This window comes from Nerophis lumbriciformis, linkage group LG08 (assembly GCF_033978685.3).
Source record: "Nerophis lumbriciformis linkage group LG08, RoL_Nlum_v2.1, whole genome shotgun sequence".
In the NCBI taxonomy this organism is placed as follows: Eukaryota; Metazoa; Chordata; class Actinopteri; order Syngnathiformes; family Syngnathidae; genus Nerophis; species Nerophis lumbriciformis.
The window spans coordinates 47,305,250-47,319,152 of NC_084555.2; the positions used below are offsets into that span (position 1 = coordinate 47,305,250).

Genomic DNA, 13,903 nt, shown 5'->3' on the forward strand with positions numbered 1-13,903 from the left:
TCTCATTAATTTTGCCGGATTTCAACTCGTTTAGGTGAGCGACCAGCTGACGCGCTTCTGACAGGCGGTTTAAATGAACGTTCCCCCCCCCCCAAAATAAAGCAATGAGGAACGTTTTTATATTTGAGCTGTTATTCAAACTTGTTATAGCCAATATTATGTAAATAATATAGACAATATACGGTATATCCATTCATACAATATATCACTTAACTTTATTTTCATGTTTAAAAAAAACATGTAGGGGAAATCCTGCGTTTAATACAATGTCAATAAAGCTTTCTTTTCTATTTTAACCTAATTCTAGATTATAGCAGGCTATATGTAATATGTACTAAGGCTGAAACGACGCGTCGACGTAGTCGACGTCATCGGTTACGTAAATACGTCGACGCCGTTTTTGTGCGTCGGCGCGTCGCATATTTACGTCACACTACTGTCATGGCGGAGCGCAAAGCAGACGATGCGAGCGAGGGGAAAAAAGCACGCCAAAAGTCGTCAAAAGTGTGGGAGTATTTCAATAAACGGCCTAATAATGTTGTTGTATGCACACTGTGTCGAGCGGAAATGGCCTATCATAGCAGCACAACGGCTATGAACGAACATTTGAAAAGAAAACCCCCGACAGCGTTCTTGCCATCACCATCAAGTCAATCGTCCGCGTGCGTATACGTTGTCATTATTACACAAAAACATGAATGTGTCATTTGTATCTGCGTTGTAAATTCATAAACTAAAGCACCGTTTCGCTCTGAGAGGCGCGTTTGGCGTGCCTGTTCAGTGTTTACAAAGACGCGCTCCTCTTTAACGCTGTGGAGAGGCGGCGGCGGCGAGCGAGCGGCGAGGCGGGGCGCGCCGGGAGCGACGCCGCAACCGTGCCCAGGTGCGCGATCCGCGCAGTTGGAAGAGAAAAGACTGTGTAAAATTAAAAGATTGTAAACCTGGCAAAGCCGTCTGGCGTTCAGTCTGTCGGTCCTGAAAGAACCCCACGGCACAAGACGTGTCACAAACGCTAACGTTAATTAGTTGTGCAAATACCTTTTACAACATTAACAGTTACATATACTATGTACAAACGAACAATTAACTTTCACTTTAATCATACTATCATTGTTGTGTTATTAAGCAAAATAAGCAATACTTTTACTTTTGTTGAAATGATTACACTGTACACTTTTTTTGTATTGGATGTTTAGCTTTATTTTTGCACATTTTAGCAAATAAGCAATACTTTTACTTTTGTTGAAATGTTTACACTTGTTACAGAATATTTCCGTTTTGCACTTTTTTGTATTGGATGTTTATCTTTATTTTTGCACATTTTAAAGCAAAATAAGCAATACTTTTACTTTTGAAATGCTTATACTATTCCAGAATATTAAGATTTGCACTGGATGTTTACTTTTATATTTGCACATTAAAAAGCAAATAAGCTACTTTTAATTTTGTTAAATGTTAAAAGTTTTAAATGTTTACATTGTTACAGAATATTTTGTCATGTTGTTGTCAATGTTGACTGAGTGGCCATACTTTTTTTTTTGTAAATAAAAGCCATGCCTTTTGAAAAAACTGGCCTACATTTATTTTTTCCTCTTCATTTTAAATAAAAAAAAAAAATCGGTAAAAGGAAAAATAATCTATAGATTAATCGAAAAAATAATCTATAGATTAACCGATTAATCGAAAAAATAATCTATAGATTAATCGATAGAAAAATAATCGTTAGCTGCAGCCCTAATATGTACAATTGTAAAGTGTTCTTTGATTGCAATGAAATAAGCTCAGTGTTTAATGCCTTTTAATTTGAATTCCAATCATCTAAAACTGTTCTTTGAGTACAATAAAAAACATGTTTATCCATAAGTTTTATCATAAGATTTTCTGTTAAAATGAAGCCAATGACATTTTTTGTGGTCCCCTTTATTTTGAAAAGTATTTAAATACATATTATATACATTTTGGTACCAAAAAAGGGACGCATGTGCAAACTTAACTACGTAGTCGCTAACTATGCAGTGACGTAGCAAGGGGTGTGCCAATTCCTAGGTAAGATTGCAAAGCTCTACCCCTTGTTAGGGCTGGGCGATATGGCCTTTTATTAATATCTCGATATTTTTAAGCCATGTCACGATACTGGATATATATATCGATATTTTGCCTTAGCCTTGAATGAACACTTGATGCATATAATCACAGCAGTATGATGATTCTATGTGTCTACATTAAAACATTCTTGTTCATACTGCATTAATATATGCTACTTTTAAACTTTCATGCAGAGAGGGAAACCACAATTAAGTCAATTTACCAATACTGTATGTATTAAACAGTTATTAAGCAGTGGCACAGACATTCATGTCATTTCAAAACAGAAAGTGCAAGATTGTCAGAGACATTTTAAAACAAGCTATTAGTGCACTTTTGTGCATGATGTCACTAAGATGACATATCAAAACAACACTAAATTAAAGTGCACTTTTTGTACAGAACGCAACTACAATAGTTTAAAACAAATAAAGTGCACTTTTGTGCATGATGTCACACAAGATATTTCAATAACTGTCAAATAAAAATGATCTGCATAATAGGAAATCAAATAGTTTATGTCCTTCGCTATGTTGTAGGTTCCTGCGGACGTTATCTCCTTCTGTTGTTGACTATTTCTTTCATACGGTGTTGATCTGGAAATGGTTGCTTCGGCATTTTGTGGGTATGGCACCGAACGGAGATGTTGACATGCGGAGTTTCACGCACTCTTCATTCTCTAGCAGGTGACTTTTCAAATGATGCTACAAATTAGCAGTAGGTGCTTCTTTTAGTAGCAACGTTTTTGCTGCATACTTGTTCGACATCTTCCCGCTTGAAGCCAAACCACCGCCAGACGACGGACTCCGTGCTGTTTTTCTTAGGAATTAATTCTTCTTTCATTTGTTACCAGATTCGCACCTTCTTTCTCTCGTATTACCACTCGCACCGGTCCGCTATCATCACGGCTAATGTTACCCATGCTGCTACCCGTCTGCTCCGCGAGGGCGTATGACCCGACAGTATGTGACATATGTAAGAAGGTGCGCTTGTTTTACGTCTCTGTGAGAAGGAGAGACAAGAAAGAGTGAAAAAAGCCTGTAGTGTAATGCCCGCAGCTAAAATTAACTGTGTGAGAACGTATACTTGAATATCACAATATAGTCATTTTCTATATCGCACAGAGACAAACCCGCGATATATCGAGTATATCGATATATATCGTGGGGGCTAGTGGTAGTGAGTGAGGGTGAACACTGGGACTGGGCCTAAGTCATCATGTCTCAGCATGACGAGACAGAAAAGGGACGTACCTGCATTCTGGGTTCTGGCGTAGATCAGGCCGTCCTCTTTGATGGCAGAGATGGTCATGTGATTGTGGCCCAGGCAAGGCAGCTCAGGTGCTTTGTACAGCTCAGTTTTTACCTGCACGTGCAAACAGGAAGTCATGTGATCAGAAGTAGGTCAAACGCAGCTGGGTCCCTGTGGGATCACCTTCTCAGTGGGCCTCCTGGTGCGCATGGCGGGCTTTGGGGCAACGGGCTGAGTCAGCTCAGAGTAAATGGGGGGCATAGGCGTTAAAGAATATGCTGGTGAAGGTGGCGTTTTCACTGCGCTTGAAGACCCTTCTTGTGCCTTTTTGTCATTTTGGTGGATCTTTTCAGCGCTGCAAAAACATACGCCAACATCACATGACGTCACGTCAGGAGGCATCAAAGGCTTCATTCATTTCACATCTTCAATGTACACTTACAGACAACCTAACTTTCAAATTTACTGAAATTATTTTTACAATGCTTTGTGGGTCCAATCATTCATTTATAACTGCTAGCTTGAACACACTTACGCTGCTTTCCTCTCCTTCAGGGCGAGACCCTTGCTGGCCAGAAAGTCTGAGAAGTTGACCAAGTCTCCCATCTTGTTGGTGCAATGCAAAGTGACGGGTAATGGGCGCTGATCCGTAAGATTCTAACAAGGACAGCACACAAGAAGCGTGTCAATGCAGCAGAAATCAAAGATGAAAGTGTCTAGGAGTGGTACAAACGTGGCATGACAGTGTCGTCGAGTAGCATGAATGGGTCTAAAAGTGTCTGAAAGTAGCATGAAGGTATCTTGGAGTAGCATGAAAGTGTCATGGAGTAGTAGCATTAAAGTAGACCTAGGCCAGGGGTCGGCAACCCGCGGCTCTAGAGCCGTATGCGGCTCTTTAGCACCGCCCTCGTGGCTCTCTGGAGCTTTTTCAAAAATGTATGAAAAATGGAAAAAGTTTAGGGGGAAAAAAATATTTTTTGTGTTAATGTGGTTTCTGTAGGAGGACAAACATGACACACACCTCCCTAATTGTTATAAAGCACACTGTTTGTATTAAACATGCTTCACTGATTCGAGTATTTGGCGAGCGCCGTTTTGTCCTACTAATTTTGGCGGTCCTTGAACTCACCTTAGTTTGTTTACATGTATAACTTTCTCTGACTTTCTAGGACGTGTTTTATGCCACTTCTTTTTCTGTCTCATTTTGTCTACCAAACTTAACGTTGTGCATGAACCCACAAAGGTGAGTTTTGTTGATGTTATTGACTTGTGTGGAGTGCTAATCAGACATATTTGGTCACTGCATGACTGCAAGCTAATCGATGCTAACATGCTATTTAGGCTAGCTATATGTACATATTGCATCATTATGCCTCATTTGAAGGTATATTTGAACTCATTTAGTTTCCTTTAAGTCCTCTTAATTCAATTTATATCTCATGACACACTATCTGTATGTAATATGGCTTTTATTTTTTTTGCGGCTCCAGACAGATTTGTTTTTGTAGTTTTGGTCCAATATGGCTCTTTCAACATTTTGGGTTGCCGACCCCTGACCTAGGCGATATGGCCTGAAAATAAAATCTCAGATTTTTTCACAACAAATTTGATTTATCAGTACAAATGACAGCGATAATTCAAAACAAGTTTTCTTTTTATCAGATCATAAACTAGTTTGAAATGACACTGCATACACTGCATCCTACTCTTAGCAAAATTCTAATTTGTATGTTTTTCTTTTTAGGCCAGATATAAATTGTACTTTTTGTGCAATCATTTTCAAAGAGCTTCTTCTGGGAGGCAATACTTCTGCTTGAATAAAATATTGTACATTGTATGCAAATAAAAAACATTCTCCATTGAGACAAATAAAGTGCGAACTTAAAACTTCTGTCTTAAATAAAATACTTTTGTAAATAAAAAGGTAGTATTGCACATGGTATGCAAATGAACAAGTAAAACATTGAGATGACTATATAGTTTTCACAAGTAGATAAACCTTTCCATGAAGAATTCTGGGCTCCTTGCTAGTGTGTACTGACAATTTACACTTCGTTTCACATTTAATTAATCACTATATTGAATAAGTGAGTTTTAATTCCACGAGAGTTTTGCAGCAGCGCATGCGCGTACAATCTGTCCGGTTTGGATGTACAGAGCGACTGCTTTAGTGATCGCTTTGTACATTGTTCTCTTTTCTAATCATTAGGGGTGTAAAGGTACACAAAAAGTTTGGTTCGACACGTACCTCGGTTTAGAGGTCACGGTTGGGTTCATTTTCGGTACAGTAAGAAAACAACAAATTATATACATTTTTGGGTTATTTAATTACCAAATAGTTTTCTTAGTGGAATATTTGATGTAAAGTAATCGGAACCTTAGATAGGTCTATAATTCATAATAACATTAACAGCTTTGTTTTATTAGTCAACATTGCAACTTTTTCTAAATTTCATTTAACCTTTAAGCTTTTTTATTTCACTTTTGCTATGTTTTTGTTTATTTAAATAGTATTTTTAAAATGTGCCGTGGGCCTTTAAAACATTAGCTGTGGGCCGCAAATGGCCTCCGGGGCACACTTTTGACACCCTTGCTATAGATAATAAAAAATTAAATCTGATAAATCTATGGATAAAAAGCAGAGCCTGGCGACGCATGCGCGTTTATCATAACTCTCTCGCTCTCTCTGTCTCTGCCCCTCCCTCACCAATGCTGCTGCGCGCACAATTTGTTTTGTTTTTAACCCCTTCTTAACCCTGAACGTACATTGAAAATACACGCAACCCTAACTCAAAATGCCGTACATTTGAGGCATTTAAGAAACTCCGCCCGGACAGCTCCGCAAAAGAGGACATGTCCGATGAAAAGAGGAGGTATGGTCAGTCTATCGTAGCCCGTTAGCTGCTAGCATGCCGTGTGTTGTGCCTCGGTGTGCATTGTTTACACAACGTGCGGTACGCTACTTAATATGTCCATGTGGAAACTCGTTCGGTAAACCTCCGAACCGAACCGAAACCCCCGTACCGAAATGGTTCAATACAAATACACGTACCGTTACACCCCTACTAATCATACATGGTACCTTGTGTAAATGATTCCACCACAGAAAGCTTTTGTTGTTGCGCCTTGTTTGTCTCGTTCACTATGTAAAGCGCTTTGAGTCTCTGGAGAAAAGCGCTATATAAATATAATTCACTTCTCTTCGCGAAGAGTTGCATTTCCCACGCTCGGCTAAATGCTTTGTTTTAAGATGCTGGAATAAGTGTCTGAAAGTAGCATGAGAGTGTCTGAAAGTAGCATGAGAGTAGCATAAAGGTATCATGGTGTGGCATCAAATTGTCACGGAGTAGCATGAAGGTGTGACGGAGTAGCATGAACATGAAACATGAAGGTGTCTAAAACGTCATGAAAGTGTCTTGGAGTCGATGTTCCTCAGACCTGGATGGTAATGAGAGTGGAGGCTCCTATCAGGTAGTATGACATGAAGTCACACGCTGTGGCGGTCCAGGTGAGTTGACCCCCTGCTGGCCTGATGGGAGTGTGTAGAAAAACATCTGAAAATGTTCACTGTGTGTGTGTGTGTGTGTGAATGTGTTTTACCTGATGTCAGTCAGCGAGCACTCCAGTGCAAAGGAACCCGCTAATGAGGACGGCAGTGGTCGCAGGTTGTTTACATCCAACTTTACCTTGTTGCCGTGGTCACAGCGCTTTACCTGTTGCCAGGCAACAGACATGTTCATGAGTGATGGTAAGAGAGTTTATGTTTTCAACTAAACTGAATACAACCTCCACAACGCTGCTGGACGTGACATCGGAGCAAATCTGTCCTCGTTCCCAAACTCCATTAATGTGAGCTGCACACGTCATGTCATGCTTCCACGCTGCCGCTTCAGGCTCCAAAAGCTCACACGCCTTCTTTAGAAGCTCACTCAGCCTGGAAGACAAACAGTTTTTCATCGTACTCACAGCATTTTCCTGATGGATTTTCCATTGCTACAAGTTGGAAAGAGTACCAAAGCACCCCAGCAACTCTTCGAAGCATCAAACAGGTTTATATGTGGTTATAGTGTATATATATATATTTTCTCATTCTGTTTTGCACACTCTTGGAGTCAACATGTGCATAGTCATGTACATAGTGTATATACCCCCCACCCCCAAATTGTTTATATATTGTTTTTCAAATCACCTGACCTGTATACTGTGTATATGTACATAATTTATCTATTTTATTAATGTATTTTTTTATATACATGTTACAGGTTATATATCTTTTATTATTGAATGTATCAAATGTGATGAATATTTAATGGACCACAATGGAAACAAGCCTTTTGGCTTTTTGTGCCATCCATTTTCCTTTTTAAAGCATTACATTGATTCAATTCTTTAAGATGTCAATAAACTTCTCAATCAATCAAAAACCTGAGATGTGAACTGTACCAATTTTAGCACCGTTGCAATCAAACAGTTGCCAAATCAACAGGTGAGCATTGCTGCTACTGTATGTTATTTAGCTAGATTGGAAAATAGTACAAAAGTAATCAGATACAGATATTTCTTTCACTTAATAAAAAAAAATATTGGATTTGCGTTTCACTTCTAGACCTCTTGAGCTGAGCGTCACTTTGTGCCAGGTGGACGTAGAAGCTGCTTGGCGAGGAGACGTGGGTCACTCGGACCTTCAAGTCCCTCAGGCTTTTGGAGAGGCTGAGCTGAGACTTCAAGTCAAAGCATTCCATAGCATCGCCACCAGACGCATCCAGACCCTTGGCTTCCACCTTCAGCTCAAGTGGCGGGTCCCAGATGGCCCCGTCATTCACGGGGCTCTCTGTGCCGGTGGACTTGAACCTGCAGGAAGGAGGGATTTCACTTAGAGCGTACGAACAGTACATGGGCCCATTCGGTGTGTGTGTGCGCGCGCTTGTTAATGTTGTGTCGTTCGCGAATGATTCGTTCGAAAGAACGAATCTTTTGAGTGAACGTACTGAACCGAATCACTTCATGAACTGATTCGTTCTTTTCTCAGTTCAGTTGAGCTCCGCCGCGACCATGCCGGTATGAGTGGAACTGGCGCATTCTGTGACTCACTGAACCCTCGACGTCGGGGGGAGGGACTGAGCGAACGATTCGTTCACCGCGGATTAACGACATGAATCACTCAGTGAACGACAACGCTCTCGCTCTCTGCTCTGCTTGCCCCAATGCCGCGAGTGATTCTCCTCCCGTCGCGGGGATATGTTTCATGCCATTGGCATCCGTTCTCCATTCATTCTCCAAGCTAACGGCTAATGTTGACTCAAGCCACATGAAAACAAACACACACACGCGCCCCGTCCCCATTATCTCAACACATAAAGTTATGAGAGTAGAGGAGACAGAAAGAAAGTCAGTGCAGGCAGGGCAAGGCTGAGCAGCAGCGACGCGAGGGGGTAGGGCGGTAAAGTGTAGGGCAGGCTGTTTGAGAAGATTTAAAATAAAAATAATAACTAATGTATGTACATATACATAGGCTATTATTTATCTTGATTTTTATATTATTTAAGCTATTTATTTTCTTTTTTATTGCATATTTAAGTTGATATTTCCATTTTTATATTTTTAAATGTAAGCTACAGAAATTTTAGTTTTAATCTTGGCTTTTCTGGCACTTGGTTTAATATTTGTTTTGTTTTATTTAAGGTAGCCTATTTATTTTCTTTTTGTTTGCACATTTAGGATAATATTTTCTTTGTTATATTTTTAAACGTAGGCTACAGAACATTTAGTTTTTATGTTGGCATTTCTGGCTCTTAATTTATTTGTTTTATTTTGAAGGTATATATTTTCTTTTTGTTTGCATATTTAAGTTTACATTTTCTTTGCTACAGAACATTTAGTTTTTATGTTGGCATTTGTTAAGGGTTTTTTAATTTAATATTTGTTTTTGCACTAAACAAACGAGGCCTATTTATTTAACTGTTGATTGCAAGCATTTTAGTAGGCTATTACTATTTTTTTATTTCCCACTTTTATTTATTTCTTATTTTCATTTCAGTGCAATAAAACATATTTAACAACAGGACTCGCGAACCTACTGACACAGAGAACTGACTGTGTCGCGGAGGAGGACGTCACATTGAGGCTCTCGTTCAGTCACTGTGCGTGTCGTTCATTGGGTGCTGAGGGCTTGTGTCGTTCGCGAACTGACACACACCGAGATCTGCCGCTGGGGAAGCTGTTACTGACTGACTCATGATTCGCCGACCTGCCCACAGAACTGCTGCTGCAGAAGTGATTCGGTGAACAAATTTTTTGAACGAATCAATTTAAGGAACTGATTCTAGTGATTCAGTACAGTCAAAAGAACTGCCGATCCCATCACTAGCGCTTGTGTGTGCACAGAATCACACTCAGCTGTCGCCGAACTGGCCACTTCTCGAAACAAATATCCGGTCGCATCACTTTATCGTTAACAATCCGAAACGGACAAGCAAACGGAATCAGTGAATTAGTGAGAAGGGGGAGGAATGGCGCCTAGGTCCAGTAGAATGAGCCAGTAGTACGCCCTCAATGGAAAGTGATTGCAGGTGAAATGTGTTTCATATTTGAATCCTACCCGTCTTTGGAACAGGCTAGCTGCTCTGCAATTAGCACCTCAGCTATGTCGGCGCTTGAGTCAGTCTCATCGCTCTCATACAGTTTGACCGGCAGAGGTTTGCTTTTAGGGGATTTTTCTGGAAAAAGACAAGGAGAAAGCGATCTGTCACCCAGTTGTTACACACATACATTAAAGTAAAAGCACACAATAGACCTGTCGCCACAACAACAAAGAGTTTGTGATGAGCCAGGCTGACAAAGCGACTGATGCAGCAGTCACTCCACGTCTCTCCAGACAGCGGGAGCACGTCTGCCAGGCAGCAGCGGATCGCCTTCAAGACAACAACAACACGTCTTGCTGACTGGAGGCCGAGAAGAAGAGTTTACACCGAAGAGAACATTTGTGTTTTTACCAAGGCTGGCAGGGAGAAGAACTCATCCTTTATCTTCCTCAAGTCACTAACCAACACTGTGGCCTTGTTTCCAAAGTCAGTGTAGCAGACCTCCACCTTTCTACCTCCCGGATGACCTAACACACAAACACACAAAGACATATGAGTGGCAAAGCCTGCATGTACAGCTCTTGTATAGGACCCCATTTGACGATGCGAGTGATGCCAGATCCTCACCTATGACCTCAGCTCGGTACCACAAGGTGTCTTCAAAACGGGCCACACAAGCCTGTCCAATGACAGGACAGTAAATGAGGAGGTGGTCTTCTCCAGCTGGCACTTCAGCATTGTAACAATCCTGCAGCTTGGTTAACAACAACAAGGACTCCATGCTGTCGGTCTGGTGAGAATGAGGACACGCACTCTTCAAGTCGGACGAAAAGCATGTGCGATTGTCCTGTTTGTCCATGGCAGGTACAGTACCAGCTGAATGTAGAAGTCACCGGGACTGCTAATGTGTGAGACCACGCCGTTGTGCTTGGTGAGAATTTGGGGATACACGGCAGGGTAGTACTTGAGTGGCCTCCTGCCAGGCTTAACCGGACAATAAAACCTGCCAGCCGCAGAAACAAACTGAAATGTTTCACACACGGGACAAAAACATGGACAATAGCCATGAGTCATTTACCTGGCCACTTCCACAAACACCAGGTATTCTCGGACAGAAATAGCAACGTCACTGCATGGGTCCATTGGAGCTTTCTTCAAGTCCACCAGCAGAAAGTCTTTGTCTTGACCCAATGGATGCATTTCCACGGCTGCAGAACCCACAATTCTGCAGAACTCAACCTGGGCCTCTTGGCTCCAGCCCTTTGTCTGAACACGCACGCACACACACGCACACGCGTAAACAATGTGTTAGTGTCATCCACAGAGGGCGGTGGTCTCACCAGGTTGTAGGGGACAAGGTCCTTGAAGGCACACCGGATGGCCTGAGGACAAAAGCGGCTCAACTCTGCATTCTCAGCCTCGTTCACTTTCCTCAGGTGATTATTCAAATTGTTAACGGAGGGCTCTGGGCTCGCCACCTCCCTGCAAAAAGGGCTTGCTGTTAATCATTAAACTTGCAAGTTTTTCCACTTCTTTTAGGTGTCTCAATACTTATATTCACTATTACGGTTGTCCGCATTCAATATTGATATTCGAGGTGGGAAAAATTATTGATTCTCCGATTCATCACGATTAGAACGTAGATGAAATATGTGACATCATGTCCGATACAAGCAGTCCTGCCATGTGTATACTTGTGCAAAGCTGGAAAGCCAGTTTCTACTACTAAATGTCCTCCAAAAAGCACACAATTTCTTCTATTTTAGTCAAGTCATTTATAAAAGGTAAACATACTAGGCTATAGCCTACTACGAGATAGCAGCGAAACAGCAGCTAAGCACACAATAGCACACCAGCTAAAGTTAGTGGTTCTTAACCTTGTTGGAGGTACCGAACCCCACCAGTTTCATATGCGCATTCACCGAACCCTTCTTTAGTGAAAAATAAAATGTTTTTTTTTTTCAAATTCAAGAAAAAGTCATGTTTTTTTTACTGGTGCACAAATGAACCGTGCATGAATATCACCTTGTTCAAAGAACAAAACCAACACAGTGCATGAACTCACAACAAATTACACACCTTACACACATTACCATGAATTGATTAACGTGGATCCCGACTTAAACAAGTTGAAAAACGTATTCGGGTGTTACCATTTAGTGGTCAATTGTACGGAATATGTACTGTACTGTGTACTCTGTACTGTTTAATTAAATGTATTCTCTTCCTTTGCAATCTGCTAGTAAACGTTTCAATCGATCAATCAAACAACCTGCATATCAGATGGAAAATTAGAGGGAACATTGTTTGGGGGTATCCATAATACGCTGATAGAGAGAAGTTTTTATTTACACAATAAGTCGGATGTGGAGGCTCCGCCGAACCCCTGAGGCCGACTCGCCGAACCCCTAGGGTTCGATCGAACCCAGGTTAAGAACCACTGAGCTATACATATGTAATAATTATTTAACAATATTGCAGGGTAAAACAGCACATTTGTCAACATAAATAGGTATCAAATAATTATAATTGTGTATGACTTACACATACAAAGTACCCCAAGGCAGAAGTCTGATAAAAATCACATTTTACCTGCCGAGTTAACAGTCAGTTGGAAAAAAAATAAGACTTCGAAAAAATCAGATTTGGGCCACTTTGACCTGCAGTCTGAGGCTATGTCCACACTAAGCCAGATAACCCCTTAAACAAATAATTATTTAGCCTAAGCATCGTGTCAGCCACACTAAACCATCGTTTAGTACCGTACCAATCGTTTAAGGTTACCCTCCTTGGATAATTTTTTACACGGTAAGTGCGCCGTGTATTTCTTGAATCTCCGGCTCTTAGCTTTGTATGGACTCGTTGATCGTTTACAAACTGAGTTCGGAGAAGAAGTGAAGTCAGAAAGGAAGTAACGTCAGAAAAAACGCGCCAAAGCCAGCTTCATAACAACCGGAGCTAACCACTGGAAAGATGCCCTTATGTGGGCTTTGTACCGAGGATGTCGTTGTGGCTTGTGCAGCCCTTTGAGACACTTGTGATTTAGGGCTATATAAATAAACATTGATTGATTGATTGATTGAAAGATGGAGGCGAGTCATCTAGACATGCCCGTGTTTCTCATTCTTCTACATGTACAGACGCTTGTGGAAATCCCACATGAATACCTCAAGTGAAGGAATCGCGCGACTGCAGCTATTTCGGATACTACACATCCCAGACGGCAAGAGAACTTTCGAATGTCCGGGTCAGCTGTGATTGTACTTACCGAAAATCTTCGTCCATTTGTCGAAGGGGAGACAAGGAGAATGCGGGCTCCCGTGGATGTGATAATAAATGTAGCGTGTGCTTTGTATTACCTGGCCGTCGAGTGAAGACTACGGAAAACATTGAATGCATTTAGACTGGCAAAGCAGACTGTATCAGTTATTGTCCGCCATTAGAGATGTCCGATAATATCGGCCTGCCGATATTATTGGCCGATAAATGCGTTAAAATGTAATATCGGAATTTATCGGTATCGTTTTTTTTATTATCGGTATCGTTTTTTGTTTTTTTTGTTGTTTCTTTATTAAATCAACATAAAAAACACAAGAGGCAGCACGGTGGCAGAGGGGTTAGTGCATCTGCCTCACAATACGAAGGTCCTGAGTAGTCTTGGGTTCAATCCCAGGCTCGGGATCTTTCTGTGTGGAGTTTGCATGTCCTCCCCGTGACTGCGTGGGTTCCCTCCGGGTTCTCCGGCTTCCTCCCACCTCCAAAGACATGCACCTGGGGATAGGTTGATTGGCAACACTAAATTGGCCCTAGTGTGTGAATGTGAGTGTGAATGTTGTCTGTCTATCTGTGTTGGCCCTGCGATGAGGTGGCGACTTGTCCAGGGTGTACCCCGCCTTCCGCCCGATTGTAGCTGAGATAGGCTCCAGCGCCCCCCGCGACCCCAAAAGGGAATAAGCGGTAGAAAATGGATGGATGGATGGAAAAAA

At 41.4% G+C, this 13,903-nt stretch overlaps 2 protein-coding genes across 4 annotated transcripts in view; both read right to left on the minus strand.

The window, feature by feature from the left end:
• The window catches only part of LOC133611214 (uncharacterized), a 261,184-nt gene that overhangs the window by 58,114 nt on the left and 189,167 nt on the right, over nt 1-13,903 (minus strand). The gene's annotated exons all lie outside the window — the stretch shown is intronic.
• rnf17 (ring finger protein 17) overlaps nt 1-13,903 on the minus strand; it is a 38,902-nt gene that overhangs the window by 10,124 nt on the left and 14,875 nt on the right. The window contains exons 14-27 of the mRNA XM_061969093.2: nt 11,258-11,399; nt 10,996-11,183; nt 10,791-10,920; nt 10,545-10,707; nt 10,329-10,444; nt 10,130-10,247; nt 9,935-10,052; nt 7,945-8,187; nt 7,123-7,270; nt 6,937-7,049; nt 6,775-6,865; nt 3,872-3,993; nt 3,520-3,691; nt 3,339-3,450 (exon numbers count right to left, since the gene is read on the minus strand). Coding sequence (XP_061825077.2) covers nt 3,339-3,450; nt 3,520-3,691; nt 3,872-3,993; nt 6,775-6,865; nt 6,937-7,049; nt 7,123-7,270; nt 7,945-8,187; nt 9,935-10,052; nt 10,130-10,247; nt 10,329-10,444; nt 10,545-10,707; nt 10,791-10,920; nt 10,996-11,183; nt 11,258-11,399 — 1,976 coding nt within the window. The remainder of the gene's footprint in view (nt 1-3,338; nt 3,451-3,519; nt 3,692-3,871; nt 3,994-6,774; nt 6,866-6,936; nt 7,050-7,122; nt 7,271-7,944; nt 8,188-9,934; nt 10,053-10,129; nt 10,248-10,328; nt 10,445-10,544; nt 10,708-10,790; nt 10,921-10,995; nt 11,184-11,257; nt 11,400-13,903) is intronic.